Source organism: Pleurodeles waltl, chromosome 10 (assembly GCF_031143425.1).
Source record: "Pleurodeles waltl isolate 20211129_DDA chromosome 10, aPleWal1.hap1.20221129, whole genome shotgun sequence".
Lineage (NCBI taxonomy): Eukaryota > Metazoa > Chordata > Amphibia > Caudata > Salamandridae > Pleurodeles > Pleurodeles waltl.
In genome coordinates, this window is record NC_090449.1 from 123339831 (window position 1) to 123359709 (window position 19879).

General features: G+C 43.2%; 1 protein-coding gene across 3 annotated transcripts in view; it reads right to left on the reverse strand.

The window, feature by feature from the left end:
- IQCE (IQ motif containing E) overlaps positions 1–19879 on the reverse strand; it is a 245168-nt gene that overhangs the window by 140494 nt on the left and 84795 nt on the right. For all 3 annotated transcript variants that reach the window (XM_069209950.1, XM_069209951.1, XM_069209952.1), the window contains 3 exons: positions 12853–12966; positions 12642–12692; positions 12265–12335 (listed from right to left, as the gene is read on the reverse strand). In XM_069209950.1, the coding sequence (XP_069066051.1) occupies positions 12265–12335; positions 12642–12692; positions 12853–12966 (236 nt within the window). The remainder of the gene's footprint in view (positions 1–12264; positions 12336–12641; positions 12693–12852; positions 12967–19879) is intronic.

Genomic DNA, 19879 nt, shown 5'->3' on the forward strand with positions numbered 1-19879 from the left:
TACCATCATTAGCCATTGAGTCAATATTTAGTTCCAATCAGCTTTTACATTTCGCTCCAAACAAATGCCAAGGAGGTTCCATCTAAGAGTCAGACCACATTTAGACCCAAGATCCCTGCAATTCACAGCAGGTACGCCCAGGGAACACCAACACTGGGGAGAGATCAGAAAACTCACTGTGAGAATCATCACACCCTTACCATTAATAAGAATAAAATATTTAGGTTGGGTCATCCAGATGCCACATCCTCCAAACATTAAACAATCCAACGGAGCTCACTTAGTCGCAAGGACTGAGCTTCCAGTAGTGAGCGTCGGATGCAGGTGAAACACGTCTCTTAGTCCTCCGATGGTGACATTTAAATCCCCATCTATCACTACAGCCCCATTAGATATATCTGCCAATATTATCCCAAGAGCGCTCAGTGTCTCCTACATGAGTGATGGTTGAGTGTAAACACTTATTGAGCACCATGACTAGCTTTCAAGGACACACGACAACAGGACAAATTGTATCAGTTTATCCAAATATACAAGAGAAAGGCTTTGGTGCATATGATTGCCACCCTCCTGGAGCCCTAAGAAATCCTCCAGAATAGACTCCATTAAAAATTTAGCAACATAAATATTCACACCAGGTACCCAGAAGATGTGCCGCATGTATTCAGAGGGCGTCTGAGAAGTGCTGCATTGTGATTTATTGAAAGACACCCGTCTTGATTTTATTGTTCTGCACATTCCAGGACATAAGTTTATACATGGGGACTCCAGTCTGGTGTGTTATCCATTGTACTAGAGTATTCCCAACTGTGGAATGCACCTACCTATGCAACCAACCCATTCCATTGATGTATGCCACCGCTTGAAGGAAGTCAACTTGTCTAGTGGAAACTTAACTTCCTTTGTCAATGGTGTGCATATCAACTGCTATCGCAAATATAAAACCTTAAGAATTACCCATCTCTCCCGATTCCCGCTTCTCAATACTTCCTACCTAGTAGCATCTGCCACAAACAGCAAATTTGGGTAAACAAAATAATAATAATTAAACCTGGGTCCATGTCCCAGATGTTAATCAGGTGTCCTCGCCTATCCATTTAACCTAAAAGGATATCAGCAATATGTATGGTGGGGTTTATGTCTACCCTGTTTATGGAATAGCTATACAAGAATTTAGGACAAGTCAACCTTGGACCTCAGTATACCAGAGGAGAGAACCAAATGTTTAAGGGTTTGCCTATTTGCTAAGCAATTCCCTTATCAAAAGTTAATATGCCAGCACATGGGGCCTAATCTGTTCCAACCTTAAGAGTTCTTCCAGTGTTGTCTTCCTAAGACAGAGCCCTCCACCATCCTCCTCCCCCACAGTATCACTGTCCTTACCACTCATATTGGCTTGGGAAAGCTTTAGTTGTGTATTCTTTGTTGTTGATGCATTATTTTCCTTTGAGGTTTTACCTATATCACTACAGGAATAGCTGTTGTGTGTGTAAGTCGTGGGCACTCTGTAGTCCTCTGATGGGCCTTTCTTGTTTCACTAAATCCCATGCTGCCTCTGGTGTGTCAAAGAAGTGGGTATTACTACCAAAACAAACTCTAAGCCTGGCAGGAAACATGAAAATATTCCATCTCCGTGGCCCCAAATTTTTGTTTAACCACCAGGAAAATGTGTTGCTGGCCCTAAATGATATTTGTATAGTCTGTGAACAGAATTATTTTGCTGGATTTGAATATCACACTACATACTTGCTTGTTGCTTTTAAATAACCCTGGGTGCAGGCCCCATGATCCTCCTGTTCCACCCGCTGGACAGACAGTTGAGCAGAGCCACAAAAGGAGCCAGCAGGCCACCAGAAAGCACTCCTTCTTGGCACCTCCTCAAAGTAGACCAATGCAGGAAAAGTATCTTGTTCTCTTCTCTCAGTACAGCGTTCAAGGGATGGTGGACTCCCCTGCTTCAGCTATGACTTTGGTGTTTAGTCCCCCTCAAGCCAAGGGGAATCAGGGCACACAAGCATTCCCCACCCTGGGCTCATGACCTCCGCATCACAGCCACTCAAGGGTGTCCAGGCACAGCCTCAGAGAAGGTTGGGCCCTCTTTCAGCCGCGTTGGTTCTAGTCGGTTTTCAGGGCTGATCCATCACCCCTTAGTGAATGCCATCAAGGACGTATACCCCACAAATTTGGACCAACATCTTCCCCAGCGGTCCAGCTCCTTGTTTCACTACAAACACAGAGTGCATGGCTTACAGCTGGCTGGAAGATTATGGATGGAACAGAGATCAGGCAGGAGACACTTTACATTGAGCCTGCCACCTAGGCCTCTTAGCCACACCTGATTCACCCAAATCGTGATGTTTGATGCATCCACTCAGCCGAGTCTTTTATTGCCAAGAAACAAACTCCCAAAGATGGAGCTTTTTTCTTGAAAATAAAAAATGTTCTCCATGAACAGTGGCTGCTGTACATTTTCCTACACGAGTACTAGGTAAAAAGAAAAAGTAATGGTAGCCTGCCTTAAATATGGCAAGGCAACCGTCACTTTAACTTGACAGCACTATGGAGGAAGGGCCATCAAGTCAACGGCTCATAGCCATGAAGCTAGTGGAGGCTTTGATGGTGAAAAAAGACAGCACTTTCCTCAACTCTAAATAAAGCAGGACACCTGCTGTATTTTGCCATGCAGGACCTCCTCCATTCTACAGACAGCACTGCCCAACTCAAAATGAGGCTCTACATTTCTGGTTTATGAGGAGGTGGAATAAATGTTTATGAATTCAGAGAGAATATCCCTGATGGCGAACTAGGATTACAGGTAAATCACTTTTCCTTCTCCATCATCAGATTTTCTCTAATATTTATAAGCAGCAGAACAAAGCAAGATTAATCTCAAGCTTGGTGGAAGAGAATCGGAAAAACAGTGGGACATACCCGAAAATAGTGGCAGATTACAAACTGTAGTGCTTTATGAAAGTATGCCTTGATACAGGCAACAGCCTGGAAATATCTGAAATTGAAACATTCCTCACAAAAGGAACAGTGTCTGCATTCCCTTTGACAGAATTGCCTTTAGGTTTCGCTGGGAAAATGTAATTGGTCTGTTAACAGCAAACATGGGGAAAAGTGTTTGACCTGGACACAAATGGAAGCTTAAATAATAAGCTTTGATCTGAAGAAAATGTGAGCCAAAATGGCCACTAGATAACCTTTCGCTATTCCAAAGTTACAGACTTGTTCATCTAACGATAAGGCAAACTGAAGGATCTAAAATGTACTGGCTTGAAGAACATCTATAGCTACATCATGGCACCAAGCAGCAAAACTGTCCACCTACTTGAGTACACTGCACCAGTTTGGGGACGCCTGACAGCCACCAAAACATCCTTTATGAAGACAAAGCTAGCTTCTCAAGTTCTGTGCAAGAATCCTCAGAGTCAGAGGTTTGTATGTAGAAGCTTGCTCCTCTTCTGAGACGCATTCTTTGTGACTGACAGAAAATGAGATGAAGTAAATCCGGGTCCCAACGTCTCCTGGTCAACTCTGAGGCAAAGTGTATCAATTTAGATTTGTGCACCCAAATGCTTTCTATTGCCTTTTGAATAAGTAAGGTAGACAGAAAGGCATAAAAACGTGGTAAGGTCCTTGTTAGAGATAATGCATCACTAGCTTTGCTTTCGGATATTTTCCAGTCTTGTGACAAATTATGACTAATTGGTGTTTATCTATTTCAGCACCACAAAGATTTGCTGGAGAAGGTGCTTTTCCAGTATTTAAGAAATGCATTCACATGTAATATATTTTCTGTAACAAGGTCTTCGCTAACATGAGGTGAACAGATTTGAATGTCATTTTTTTTTCTTAAGGTAAATGGAAGGTTACAGGTAATGTTAAAATGTAATTGGTCAAAAGGAGAAATATGACTTGTTAAGCTGTTTTTGTTCAGTTTTAGGACATGAATAGAAAGCTAAAGTGAGTTAGTAAGATAAAACTGTGGAAACATGCTTAGAACCCGTCATATCTGTTTTAAAAAAATTATTTTTATGAAGTTTTCAAACCAAAATTATATAAAAAAAATACCAGACTGTGCACCCAGCAGGGACAGACATATGTCCCATATGTGTTGTGATACAATCACACTCCAAGACATGTACACATAATAAGCTATACAGAAAAGAACCGTCTCATGGAAAGTGCAGCAGATGTGGGTTATAGGAGGATGACATACATTATGTATCATTCTCACTGAGGGGTCAGAGTCAAATTGCGACGATGCCTCTGTTTCAGACAGCCACATGATGTGGCGGCAGAATGTTCATGGGCAGAATCGTTCAACAGCTCAGAGTCAGTCATAATCGAAAAGTGGCCCCTCAAAGGCTGCCAAACATCCTTCTGACGCAAAGCAGGAGGCTACAGAGAGGCATATATTTTGATAGTTGTATGACAAGAAATGAGGCTCTGGAGGCATGCCCGCACCTAAGGTAGCGTCCCGGAACCCCAATGTAAAGCTATTTCCCGCTTCACCAGGAGAAGGGCTATGGCTGCAATGCGTCAAAGAGGTTTAGCAATGTTCTCCACATATCCCAGCAGCTCCATCAACGGGTCAGGAGTAACAGCGGTACCCACCACAGACGTCAATGTATTGAAAACATTCCTCAAGTAGTCCGCCACCTTGCCACATGTCCATGTTAAATGAGCAAAGTCTGCATTTTCTGCTTTACATTTCAGACAAGCAGAGGATCGAGAGGGGTCTATTTTTGCTAATTCAGTATGTGTTACATAGATTCTACAGAGAAATTTGTAGTGGAAAAGTTAGTGTCCATGATTAAGAGATACTGTGCGTGTTTGGGAACAACAGTCATGCCATATCTTATCGGACAACTGATTCCCTAAGTCCGCCACCCTGGCCTCCCACACTCCTACGATCGCGAATGGAGAGAAGCTCAGGGCATGCACGTCACATCTTGGAAACCAAGTCTGGTGTCTGCTGTTATAATTAGTGTGAGAGGTGGGAAGTCCAAAGGCGCCACTGGCTAAGTAGGCAAAACCGCCAGCAGTGTGCTCTGCAAACGTCAGAGGACAAAATGATCCATGTACATGGCAGGTTTCAAAGCGACTGTCCTCCATTTGTGAGAATATAGGATCTTGCGGGAAGATGTCACCTATAGTGGAAAGATGAAGAGAGCAAAGGGTATGTTGCACCATTTTCTCTGCCGTAAGGGGGAGTCATTTATTTTTGCCCACGGGAATGCCGCTGAGTATAACAATTTGCAAGACAGAAGGCGGGCCAGACGATGCCAAGCACAACACGTCGTGGCCAGCAGCTGGGCACCTGCAGGATTCAATGGGTGGCCAAGTGGAAGCATCAATTGTAATCAGATAGTGAACACAGAATCCATTTTGGGTATTGTATAATACCAGTAGTTCGCGTAGTGGCTGGGCAGCTAGGTAGTATAACTGAAAATTGGGGACCCAAAAACCCCAACGCTCATACGGATGTCATATCTCTATTTATATCGCCTAGCTGTAGTCTTTACAGAGTCAAAGGTTTGATTCATTATTCAAGACAGATCAGTGAGTTAATGATTCTGTTGCAGAGATGCTGGTGTAACTTGTACGAAACAAGGTACAAACCTGGATAAATACATCAGTAAGTCATCCACCCACTACAAGTAGTTTTATGTGACCAGCAAGGTTGCAGTTTAAATTCCTGCAGGTTTTTACTCAACCTTTCATTTTAGTAATGGGTTCCACTTGGTAGTAATAAGCACATTGGGCCTCATTACAAACCTGACCGCCAGGGTTGAAGTGGCGATCGTACTGCCAACAGGCTGGTGGTACAAATCGCCATATTTTGAGCCGTGGTCACACCGTCGGGACTGGCGGTTTACCGCCATGGTTGTCCCGCGGTCAGAATCCGCCACGGCAGCGCTGCTTGCATCGCTGCCCTGGGGATTTTGACTCCCCTTTCCGCCAGCCTGGCGGTAAGGGGAGTCGCGGGGCCACTGGGGGCCCCTGCACTGCCCATGCACTTGGCATGGGCTGTGCCGGGGCCTCCAGGCACAGCCCCATCGCGATTTTCACTTCCTGCCTGGCAGACAGTGAAAAGCGCGAAGGGTGCTACTGCACCCGGTGAACCGCCACATTGCCACCAGCTCCATTAGGAGCTAGCTGCAATGTTACGGCCGACATCCCCTCTGTTTCCGCCCGCCGGCCCAACGGGGATGTCCAAATGCGGCCGGCGGGTTTCCGGCCGCATGGGCTGCTGAGCCTCGTCCGACTGCCAAGGTTGAAATGAGGGCCATAGTGTATTGTATTGTATTGTATTGTACAGTGCTGTTGTATTTATAAGGCTTCATACTCCTGAAGAGGATCTGTATTTAACCACCGGCTCCATCTTGACCACTGAGCCCATTTAGTGCTTTCTTAGCTTCAAATACCATCACATTGGTGGCACAGGTATTTTTCCATGCACAGCTTGTTAACCTGTGTTTGCTCTTCTCACCAGGGAAAGGAACAAAAACATAGTGGGAGCAATGAAGATAAGCAGGTACCAGGCTGCAAATGTTTATGATAGAACAGGGTACAGCTCGGTCTTGGAAAAACACTGTAAAATTTGGCCAGCCTGATGCGTGTTTTCTAACAAAATGACCTGACATAGCCAATGCGTGAATTTCACAACTTACTCAAAGGGAGGGGGGGTTCTAGAACCATCCTCTTAAGTTTGTTTAAAGTATATAAGGTGGGGAAGTGTTACAACTTAAAGAAGAAGAAACTCCTCTGGAAAGCGACACCTTGCCCAGAAAATAAATCCCATTGCGGGCTGTCTCCAGGGTTGTCCAGGGTTCCACATGTGTGTTGCTGCATTTGAAATAGCAGCACACGTTATTCTTTTCATTTATGAAACTTGGGAAGTGCCTTAAATTCATTCTCAGACTAAGAGTGATGCATTCCTTTCATTTCGTTTCCTCTCATTCTGAAGCAGAGCAGAACGGCCCTAAAGGGTTGCAGGAAATTAACAAAGCTCACCCCCTGTATGAGAGAATGCTCTTTAAGGTAGAATGCAAATGTTGGGCCAAGAGTGAGTGTGAGGCTGGTCTCACCTATTGACCCAATTCCTCTTTTACATAACTCTTTGGTGTGTTAATATCCTTGTGATCGATTTCTGGAACCCTTAGGGCTACATATTGGATTTTCCTTTTGGTGGTGGGGTCTCCTAAATTGTTCTGCACCCATGAACTGAATTGTTTGGTTTGGTATAGAACATAGAGGACAGTGTGTGTGACAGACATCGCAGCAATCCTTAATTCTTTTAGTCTTCGTTCCAGTTGGCCACCATCTTTCCAATGAGGACATAGTCCACCTTCAATGTCTAAACTTTTTCCTATCCCTAAGTGGCTGCCATTCCCTGCACAAGATAACGCACACTTCTCAGCGCTCCTTCCACCCATCCTGCAGACCTTAGAAGGAACCCTAACTCAGCCTCCAACACTCAGCACAGGAGATTCAGTTTGGCACCACTCCTATCTTGTCTGTATCTGGCTAGCAGGAGAATTGTTTTCTCATAACAGGTCTTTGATCCACTTCACTGTCAGGGAAAATGATTTTCTGTGGTTTCCAGTTTAACAAAGGATTAAAATGATTTGTTTGGTTTTAACTAAAACCCAGAAAGCAAACCTGTATGATACCTCAAGGAAGACAAAACACTTGTTAATCAAGAGACAGTATGTAATGCAGATAACACAAACTTGATGTGCAATCTTCCATTTAGTCTTTCCGCCACATGAACTGCACCTGCCAAGCAGAACAGCTTATGAGAAACCAGGAGTGAAATGAAACATCTCAACCAAAAAACAGAGAACAAAATATACTACCTTCAGAAAAAAGTTACAAAATTAAGGTAACACTTTAAGATTTTGAGTAAAATGCAAAAATCTGAGAAGAACTGAAGTGTTCAGTGTAAAGTAGCTTCTGAATTAGGCTGACATGTTCAAGGGTTGTAGCACAGAAAAATAAGCTACAGACTGACTTATGAGTATGACGAGAGAGGGGCATGTGGAATCTTTGTAAAGTGGCACTTTTCACTTTAGAAAAGCATTATTATAGGAGCACCATTCTCTTCAATTTGAATGCATTTGCAGGGTGTTGTTTTTAAACAAAAGCCAAGCTGATGTGATTGGAAACCACTTGTTTTCTTCTTAGAACGTCGAAAGCCTCTTGCTTTCTGCCCGGCAGCAGATATTGGAGTATGTGAGCAAAACACATTTCAAGGTTATCTGTCAAACCTGCCATGAGGTGATGTACAATTCATGGGCCACATAACTAAGCAACTGCCATTCCTGGCAGTTCTAAATTCTTATTAACTCTGCCTGACAGTCAAAAAGAGGGCTTTTAGAATACTTATTAACGCTGGAAACAGGGTAAGGTGGGTGTGGATTCTAAAGGGAGAAAGAATTCTCCATTTCTAATACAGTAATGGGGCGTAGGTACTGCCAACTTAATGAAGCAAGAACAAAGCATTAGGTTCTTCTTGATACAGATTAAGCCAGATGGGTCTCAAGATGCATAGAGTTTGGGTCACAGCAGTCAACTTCAGAGTGGTAAAGATGTAAGGATAACAGAGACGAATTTCAATGTCAGCAGTGGTCTAATCACCAAAAGGACGATGGAAGTCGTCCACATGGTCTAAATAGATAATAAGAAGGTAAAATGGTTACCACCTCAGAGGATTCTGAAAGGCTGCATAATGAAGGTGGTCCAAAACAAGTAAAAGGCTGAGCTAGATCCTTAACATATAGCATACCGGGTTACTATTAGACAATTTTATCTTCATGGCTTTACATGACCGGATTTGAGTGACCCTTTTCTGAGTACAGGATTGTGCCTTTACCTGCAGTGTAACAGGGTTCCTTTATATTGAAGGAGCTGTATCTCTTTTCCTTCACAGTGCTGTACAACATTGCTGTGCATCATCTATAAACTACAACGCACTGATATTTGAAACTTGGAAGGTAACGTGGTCCTTTCCCAGATTACCAGCAGAGATGAACCATCAGAAATCTGTGGCGATATACAGGTGTCTCCCCGATATAGCTCATATACTTGAGGAATGATAAAAACAGACTGGGAACTCTTCAAAGACAGCTACGAATCAGGACCATATATATTCTGTTTTGTTTAGTAAGGAGATGATCAGTGTAGGAAGTTGGCTATGTATGCACTATTTCAAAGTAAGGAATAGTATGCACAGAGTCCAAGGGTTCCCCTTAGAGGTAAGATAGTGGCAAAAAGAGATAATACTAATGCTCTATTTTGTGGTAGTGTGGTCGAGCAGTAGGCTTATTCAAGGAGTAGTGTTAAGCATTTGTTGTACATACACACAGGCAATAAATGAGGAACACACACTCGGAGACAAATCCAGCCAATAGGTTTTGTTATAGAAAAATATCTTTTCTTAGTTTATTTTAAGAACCACAGGTTCAAATTTTACATGTAATATCTAATTTGAAAGGTATTGCAGGTAAGTACTTTAGGAACTTTGAATCATTTCATTAGCATGTATACTTTTGACATAAAACACAATAAGCTGTTTTAAAAGTGGACAGTGCAATTTTCACAGTTCCTGGGGGAGGTAAGTTTTTGTTAGTTTTCACAGGTAAGTAAGTCACTTACAGGGTTCAGTTTTTGGTCCAAGGTAGCCCACCGTTGGGGGTTCAGAGCAACCCCAAGGTCACCACACCAGCAGCTCAGGGCCGGTCAGGTGCAGAGGTCAAAGAGGTGCCCAAAACGCACAGGCTGCAATGGAGAGAAGGGGGTGCCCCGGTTCCGGTCTGCCAGCAGGTAAGTACCCGCGTCTTCGGAGGGCAGACCAGGGGGGTTTTGTAGGGCACCGGGGGGGGACACAAGTTCACACAAAAAGTACACCCTCAGCGGCACTGGGGCGGCCGGGTGCAGTGTAGAAACAAGCGTCGGGTTTGCAATGTAAATCAATGAGAGATCAAGGGATCTCTTTAGCGTCGCTGGCAGGCAAGGGGGGGGCTCCTCGGGGTAGCCACCACCTGGGCAAGGGAGAGGGCCTCCTGGGGGTCACTCCTGCACAGGAGTTCCGTTCCTTTAGGTGCTGGGGGCTGCGGGTGCAGGGTCTTTTCCAGCCGTCGGGAAAGGGAGTTCCGGCAGTCGCGGTCAGGGGGAGCCTCGGGATTCCCTCTGCAGGCGTCGCTGTGGCGGCTCAGTGGGGACAACTTTGGTTACTCACGGACTCGGAGTCGCCGGAGGGTCCTCCCTGAAGTGTTGGTTCTCCACCAGTCGGGGTCGCCGGGTGCAGTGTTGCAAGTCTCACGCTTCTTGCGGGGAGTTGCAGGGGTCTTTAAAGCTGCTCCTTGAAACAAAGTTGCAGTTCTTTTGGAGCAGTGCCGCTGTCCTCGGGAGTTTCTTGGTCTCTTGGAAGTAGGGCAGTCCTCTGAGGATTCAGAGGTCGCTGGTCCTGGAGAAAGCGTCGCTGGAGCTGGGTTCTTTAGAAGGCAGGAGACAGGCCGGTAGGACTTGGGCCAAAGCAGTTGGTGTCTTCTTTCTTCTTCTGCAGGGGTTTTCAGCTCAGCAGTCTTCTTCTTCGGTAAGTTGCAGGAATCTAAAGTTTTAGGTTCAGGGGAGCCCTTAAATACTAAATTTAAGGGCGTGTTTAGGTCTGGGGGTTAGTAGCCAATGTCTACTAGCCCTGAGGGTGGGTACACCCTCTTTGTGACTCCTCCTATTGGGGGAATCCTCCATCTGCAAGATGGAGGATTTCTAAAAGTTAGAGTCACCTCAGCTCAGGACACCTTAGGGGCTGTCCTGACTGGCCAGTGACTCCTCCTTGTTTTTCTCATTATTTTCTCCGGCCTTGCCGCCAAAGGTGGGGGCCGTGGCCGGAGGGGGCGGGCAACTCCACTAGCTGGGGTGTCCTGCGGTGCTGGCACAAAGGGGTGAGCCTTTGAGGCTCACCGCCAGGTGTGACAGCTCCTGCCTGGGGGAGGTGTTAGCATCTCCACCCAGTGCAGGCTTTGTTACTGGCCTCAGAGTGACAAAGGCACTCTCCCCATGGGGCCAGCAACATGTCTCGGTTGTGGCAGGCTGCTGGAACTAGTCAGCCTACACAGATAGTCGTTTAAGGTTTCAGGGGGCACCTCTAAGGTGCCCTCTGGGGTGTATTTTACAATAAAATGTACACTGGCATCAGTGTGCATTTATTGTGCTGAGAAGTTTGATACCAAACTTCCCAGTTTTCAGTGTAGCCATTATGGTGCTGTGGAGTTCGTGTAAAACAGACTCCCAGACCATATACTCTTATGGCTACCCTGCACTTACAATGTCTAAGGTATTGCTTAGACACTGTAGGGGCACAGTGCTCATGCACTGGTGCCCTCACCTAGGGTATAGTGCACCCTGCCTTAGGGCTGTAAGGCCTACTAGAGGGGTGACTTATCTATACCTGCATAGGCAGTGAGAGGCTGGCATGGCACCCTGAGGGGAGTGCCATGTCGACTTACTCGTTTTGTTCTCACCAGCACACACAAGCTGGCAAGCAGTGTGTCTGTGCTGAGTGAGGGGTCTCCAGGGTGGCATAAGACATGCTGCAGCCCTTAGAGACCTTCCTTGGCATCAGGGCCCTTGGTACCAGGGGTACCACTTACAAGGGACTTATCTGGATGCCAGGGTGTGCCAATTGTGGAATCAATGGTACATTTTAGGTGAAAGAACACTGGTGCTGGGGCCTGGTTAGCAGGGTCCCAGCACACTTCTCAGTCAAGTCAGCATCAGTATCAGGCAAAAAGTGGGGGGTAACTGCAACAGGGAGCCATTTCTTTACAATCAGGCCAAGAGATACTGAAGAGACAGGCAAAGACCAGAGAATTAAAGATGTTTCTATCGACCAGTGGTGTTAGACAAAGCACATGAACTCACATGTGTGAGGTTAACAACAGTGTATTTGGGGTGGAGTTATATTATGAGTGAGGCTATCAACAATGTGTTTGGGGTGGAGTTATAGTATGTAGCTAGCCATTTGCTGGTATTTTCAGTTTTCATTTTGGATCATAACAAATGCAAAGTTCTGGTATTTTTATTTTATTTTTAAATTATTTTAGCTAGTTGATGGCCATAACAGATAACCAAAACATTGCTTATTTTGTCAGTGAATATTCACAGGCTGGCAGGTATTTCTAACAACAGTATTCACTTGGGACTTTCCCAAACCTATGTCAGAGCACTGAGCTTCAAGAGAACACTTACTTAAGCAGGTTATCTTTCTCCTTGCACTGCTGCTCCAACCTAAGAATCTTCTGCTTCAAACCATTAATGACCTATCAGAGGAAGGAAAATGAACATATTAACAAATCACAAAGGATTGCAATTAGTTTTCCGTGGAAATTGAAGGCCAATTTAACTCCTTCTGGATTATTCTATCATCACAAGGACAAATTAGACACATACATCAGGTGAAGACAGCTAGCTAGAATTTTGACTATATAGTACTCAATCTCCCATTACAGAAGTCTCATAATAGTGGCACGGCTAAAAAAGACAAATTTGAGCATTTGAAGTGAGACTCAGTAACCAAATACATGGCTAAAGAATGGAAAGATATGTTGACTTGAAGTTCCTCTTACCACACTTGAATCATTACGTTTATCCACTAAACTTCTGGAAAACTCTGAGCCCTGCAACAAGAATAAAACAAAGGGCACTTGTTACATCGTGTATGTCTCCTAGTAGGAGTGGCCCACCAAGAACCTGTAGAGCAGAAACTGATAACCTTGTGATATTTTAAACGGAATTTGTGTTACTATAAAAGGGAGGCATGTCAACAAATACAGGTACCTTGGAGGGATCCAATAGCTGCTCAATCTGTCGATCTTTTTTGCTGTTCTCCTCCTCTAATCGCCGCAGTTTTGTTTTCAATACGTCCCCTTCTGATCTTTGTACTTGTAACGTCTACAAGGGAACAGACTCACAGCTCAACCTCCCACATATCTTTAAAATACCTGGAAGACCGAAACAATAGCAAAAAACACCTACAACTCACTGGACAGTCTAAAATCTAAATTTTTTGCAGTGATACCTCAACATCAGATATGCTATCAGTCTCAGAAGTCAATTTACTATCAGAATAAAAACAATGATTATCTGTAAAAATGGTTCTGCAGTACAACTATTTTCTGTGCATCTGCATATCTGATGGAATATTACCTGTTGATAGCAAATAAATCTCAGAACACATTGTTTTGGGATTTAAAAATATTTTAATTAAGTTGTGGATATTTCTTCAAAGGCTTTTCCTTTTGCTGTACTGGAGCATCTATATATGATTAAGTTACAATACAACTTAGTGTAGCGTCTTCCCCAGCCTGCTACCCACTGAATGACTAGGCCAGACACTGATCTGTAAATCTTAAGTCTTTATTCCTCTGCATGTACCTGTGAACTCCAACATTTTAAACCAAGCTTTCATTACATTCTATTCTAGTGAGTAGGTCAAACTGATAGAGAGTCCTCGGGGAGTCAGAAAGGTTCCATTCTAAATTATGCATTACAAAACATTTGGAATGCTGGCCATGAGGACCTGTTTATTTCACCTTTTAACAAACTCCACAATAACATGTTCAGGAACAATATGGCTGTTATGGCACTTGAGTGCTATAAATGATAGACATAGTCTATTGAAAGCATGTTTGGTGTGTACCAACGTTTCTGGACATATCCAATACATACAGCTTTGCACCCATGATGAGTTGGTATACTATACCACACTCAAAGATTGACGATGAATTTTAGTCTCCCTTCTAGTGTGATCCCATAATTTTGGAAGCAATGCCCTCATCCACTTTCATGCCTTGTTTCATCCTTCTACACCCCTTGGACCATAGTGCACAGATGTGGAGATTGGTCATATGTTAAACACAATAATAGATGGAGCGATCCAATCATGAATGGTTAAACCTGCCTTCAGGGATACCCAATCGATTTGATCTTTGTTTATTGGTTCCTTAGACAGGATTAAAATATGTGGATGGTCCCTGGGCATTTCCACCCTACCATCATCTGGGGCCAGATGTATCAAGCCTTTTTGCATTCGCAAATGGTGCAAATGCCCGTTTGCGAAGGCTAAAATGGCTTTCAGTATTTATGAAAGGCATTCGCAACGCAAATTTAAGGAATCGCTAAAATAGCGATTCCTTAAATTTGCGAGCCTGTTTAGAGAATCGCAAATTGCGATTCTCTAAATAAGAAATTGCAAATAAGGAATCCTTATTTGCGATTTCTAAACCACATTTAACAAGCAATTCCTTAATGCGAATTGGGCATTAAGGAATCGCTATTACCACCTAGTTGAACTTGGTGGTAACCATGTGCAAATTTTTAAAAATGCATTAAAACTGCATTTTTAAAATGGACATTTAATGCACACATGCCCCTTTGGCATGTGTGCGCCTTACATGTCCTGAAATATTTTTTTGGGGTGCAGCAGTGGGGGCCTTATGCCCCCAGCACCCTGGGGTTTTGCATTTCCTAAATTGCGAATTCCAGTTAGGAATTCACAATTTGGGAAATGCAAAAAATTCACAAATTTGGGCCTACAGGCCCATAGGTGCGGATGGGGTCTGTATCGCAATTTGCGATTCGTTAATAGCATTTGCAATTTTTAAGAAATCGCTATTACCGAATCGCAAATATGATACCTTGCATTTTGCAAAACAGAAATAGCGAGTTCTTAAAAATCGCTATTTCCGAATCGCAAATGCCTTTTTTCTTACATCTGGCCCCTAGTTAACTGTCTATGTGTTTAGGCAATTAACTATTATGTTCATCAGGATTACAAGATTTCTCTGTCTCTAGCTATTTCACTGAGTCAGTTTAAGTATCTTCACTTAAAAGTGTTAGCTATGTACCATGTACACACAACTTCCTTTTGGTATGTTTTGTAGATGGAGGAGCTTTCTCAGTTGTCTAATTAGGAATTTGCTAACCCTGATTAGGAGCATCGCCCTGTTGTCACATTGGTCAAGGGTCTAATGCCATTTATATCTGTTCATCTCCCACCGTCAGGAATGTGCAACTACAGGGGGATGTTCCCATGCCAACACTATGGTATAAGGGAAACTGAAGCATGCCAGAGGATGAATTATGCCACAAAAGTGGGTGAGAACATTGCTTCCAAAATGATGTAATCACACCAGAAGTGTGAATACAATTCATCATCAATTTTTGAGTGTGGTATAGCTTTTGCTAGGAGGGAGATTGATGATCAGCTGCCTCTTGTCCCCTTCGTGTGTGGTATGAGCAGGTATGTGGCCAGTCATGTGGAGCAGAGGAAGAGGGCATGTGTTCCATGATCCCTTCCTCAGAATACATGAGAAAAGGCCTTCATATTGTGGTGCTGAAACACAGTAGGGTTTTTTGTGAATGCTCCTCGTCTCCTTCATCTTCGGATAGCTCACATGCCCAAACACAGACACAAACACTTAACATGTATAACGGTATACTATAAATGTTTTTTGTACACCAACCTATATATGTATTTATAGCAAGAATCACAACCATATGTATATATATGCTTATATATATTTGATATGCCATAGAAGTCAGTAGCTAATGATCTGCGATACAGTGAACTGTGATACAGCAGCTGAATACCTGCACCAAGACTAAATATAGTTACACAACACTGACTATACTGGGCCATGTCTGCTGATGCTGTCATAGGTCTTCGGAGAGGCTGATCTCTGGATGGGTTGGTCCTCTGTGCCTGTGAACAGACTATCCTAGCTTTTATGTGTCAGTTGTCGCAGACATTTTTAAAAGTATGTGAGAAGAGGGTGTTGCCATGACATGAGTAACAACAGTAGCTTGAGAATTTGTAATAGAACTTCACTCATTTACAGGGCTTACACTTTTTTATTTGTCTTGCATACCTTCTGCAATACTTTACAGTCAGTGATTAATATCATACATGTGTAGTGTAAACATGAAGCACTGGTACTATTGTAAAAATACGATGTACATTGGAGTGCACTCAGATGTTAGAGCAGGCTCCAGCTGTCATGAAGCCGTGGTCGCTCCTGATGGCTGATGGAAACAATGTTCAGAAAGATCCCCCTCTTATCCCACCAAAGAATAGACGGGGTGCAAAGGGCAGGGTCACTAAGAGAATAAAGGATCATTCAAATTAAACCTTAGGTTCCACCACACGAGCTCCTGCAAATCACATGAAGCATTTACCCAAGACTGAAGGTCTATGGGTGGATGCAATTTAAGAGGGTCCAATGCAACAGAGAATCACAACACGCAGCCAGACGAGCAGTGCTCATCTCCAAGGCACTACAAGCACACAAGGCATACAAGTCAGCTTTAGGGATGCGGCCTGATGAGAAAAAGGATACATCATTTTACCCAATGAAAAGCGCCTTTGATTTAGTACCTTTAATTAACATCACTAAACTGGCAGAAACAAGTCAATGCTCGTACCATATGGGAGGATAACCACTCAATTTGTAATTAAAAAAAAAAAAGAGCAGACAAGTTGAACTTAATTTTAAAACTAGATAGCCATGCAAACGCATTTAAAAATAAAACGTTTTTGAATGGAAAGTCAGTCAAGGTTAGAGAGATTTTGACAAAGCCAGTTCTTCCTACTGAGGCCTAGATATAAGCCTTGCATACAATTTGAACTCTTACAGATAAACACTTGTGCAACCCCGCATCAGAGAGCTGAACCACTGTTTTCTCACAATCTTTTGGCAGGAAAGGGAGATTTGTTAAGATCTCTAAGATACCAAAACAGAATGCAGTAACTTTACTAATCTGGAGAGGTCTTGCAAGTTTTAAATAAAAAATGTCTCCCAGACTTCTCGATATGTCTGAAGGTGTTAGCGCTGGGCCTGAAATGCTTTGGCCAACAATTACGGGCCTTGTTAATCCATACCATTATTAACAGGATTAAGCTAGGTATGGGCAGATAAGCAATCAGCAAAATGGTAGTTTAACCACAATGCCTAAACATCATACAGAACTCTGTGTGCATGTTTCTGTGTCGAATTTTTTTCCTGGAACTGAACAGCCTCCCGATCTCCTCGTGTGGGCTGGTAAGAAAAGCAGGGTTAGCCTACTCTGAAATGGAATACAGACCTGGGAAGCCTGCGATTGCTATAATCTATAAATGTACTATATCATCAATCTGTTACAGTATACAACTATGTGGTGTGATTAGGGGTCGAAATTGGGAGAAAAGGTTGCTGGAGGGTACAGTGGAAACGAATGCCCTGCCTAAACATCTTAGTGGCTCCCATGTGGTGGAGGAGTGTAAATTTACAGTGCAGTAGATCTCAGTGGACAGGGATTAGCAAATAAGGAGGTCTTGCGATGCCCCCCATTCTCACTGTTGAATATTTGGTGGCTTCGACCTTTTTGACAGACACCTACCAATAAAAGTGTACAATAATGGTTCGAGGGGGCTGTCAGACTTTAAGAGACCTATTCCCTGTGACCTTTGTCTCCACCCTCGTTGAAATGTAAGTCGTGCCTCCTCAGTTTCTTCAGTTTGCGAAGGTGTCCAGAAGAGTGCAAGAAATCTGGACAGATTTCCCAAGCCGAGCCAGTGGAGTCCCATACGTGGGAGCTGATGCTTGAAGCTGGGTCACGCAGAGCTATAATGTTGCACCAATACACCATGCTAAAGTAGGACAGAAAGTGCACATTGCTCGAAGCACGCAGCTTATGGGTTGGAGATCTCCAAGAGCTGCTTACTGAAAGTAAATGAACCAGAATGTGTGCCTTAGTGCAAGATGAGACCAGCAATGCTAGAATCAAGCGGACCCATTTTTATTATTTATACCAGACCTATTTTGCACCTAAGAGAAAGAAAATAATTTTTCCTACAAGAACAGTTGCTTGGTTTGAGGTTTGACGCAGGGTCTGCTACCTTTTTGTAAAGGTTATGGGCATGTAGTTAGTGGGGAAACTACTAGACTGTAGTGGTGGATCAGATTTGTAGGTGACAGCACTGCAGTTGTGGCCCTGTCTTCCAAATAGGGAAACGGTTGTAAGATGGCTTCACTTTCTATAACTTTGGTGCAACACAGTAACAATGAGACACGTCTAATTAGGCATGGACTTTACGGATCACCATCCTTTTTAAGAAGGGGGAAGAACAATGGCTTATTTCCATGCATGATGTACATGGCCTGTCCTGAAAGACAAATGTATAGGCTTCATAATCTTTGTCCCAATACTGTCACCAGCCAAATTAATAATCTTCATATTGCAAAGGTTTTCAAGGGATCCTGATCTAGTTTACCTCATCTGCTTAGTTACATCTTCCAGAAGATGGTGGGTCAAAATAATCAACTATATAATGACGTATAACCGTTTTTCAAAATTACATGGGAGCTTAAAGGTCTACAGGTTTCAATAAGAGCTAAATATATACCAGTAGTTTTTTTCTTTTCCACATTTTCAACTTTCTCCCCCTAAAATGAAATTATTTATGCAGAAAATCTGCCAGGATTTCAGCCATCAGTGAAATGCCTTTTGGGAGCGTCACTAAAAGGAGTCTAAGAATAACTCTACTGGAAGGGCAAGAAAGTCTTTTAGATTAATTACTGTAGCCAGCTCCTAGCTTCCTTGTTGCTGCAGCCTGGTGGATAATGTAACCATTTGTCATTTACTGGCATCCATGGTACTAGAAACTTAATATGATGGACCAAAGGTCAACCCTTATTTATTTTGTTAGGTCAATCTTTCATTTGTCGTAGCCTGTTGTCCTACAGACTCAGACGCCCACAGCCCTAGAAACTACTGTTTGAGTTGGTAATATACACAGACAACCTCACTCAAAAGAGGCAGCCATCAGAGACGCCTTGATGACACCAGAACAATAATTTCTTTAGAGGAAATATGGGATTTTCAACATCAGCGCAAGATCCTTTGTAGAGGGAAGATTAGCTCCCCAAAACAGCATTTTCTTCCTGCCTTGCCAGTGAACTCATTCAGATTTATCCGTAGTTCCCTTGGAAGAGATTAGTGACCGATGGATAACGGAAATGAAGGGTGCACCCCTTCATAGTAACATTACATCCTGCAGCTTCTCCTCTTGAGAGATTCCCTACATAGCCCTGAAAGAAGCAGATGAATGCATCTCATGAAACACTGGCTTGATTGCAGGGCCACGACTTTTTTGTTTCTTACATATCACGACTTTGTGATTGCTTCTTCTGATGGTCATGAGCCTGTACATGATGTGCAACTTCTTACATCACACTTGTGTATGTGATGTGATGTGTATCTAAATATAGACTGCATTTTCAAACTTGTTTTTCTGCTTGACTCAAAGGGAAGTCTTGATCTTGAGTAAAAGAACCTAGAGCTGTGAGCTGAGCTTGCACATGGTGTATTCTTACACTACCAAGTCACAAATGAATGTAAAAAGTACTATTTCTATTCACTGCACATAGTCTGGGGTGGTATTCTTTCTTATCTGCCCCACCTATTGTCTCAGGAGAATATTATCTCATTGAATTGCAGGGTCCAGAAAGCAAAAATAGTGTAATGCAACCATTACACAATAATGTTATCTGCGCAGAAACACATGAAGCCCAAATTATTTTTTGTACTTCTTTCAAGCAGCCCATACAGAAATTAAATACTGACAAACAAAATGTAAATCGTAAGTAATGAGGTTGGCCTTGAAATAAATTGTCTGAAAAGACATGGAAAAAGATGGAGGAAAAGCTTGCGTATGCAACTACAGCCACCATAGCTTACAAGTCAAATATCAGAAAACTAATATGAGACTGGAAGTTGTGACTGTATAATTTATTGAGCCACCTCTACAGGGTTCGAAGTGTCAATG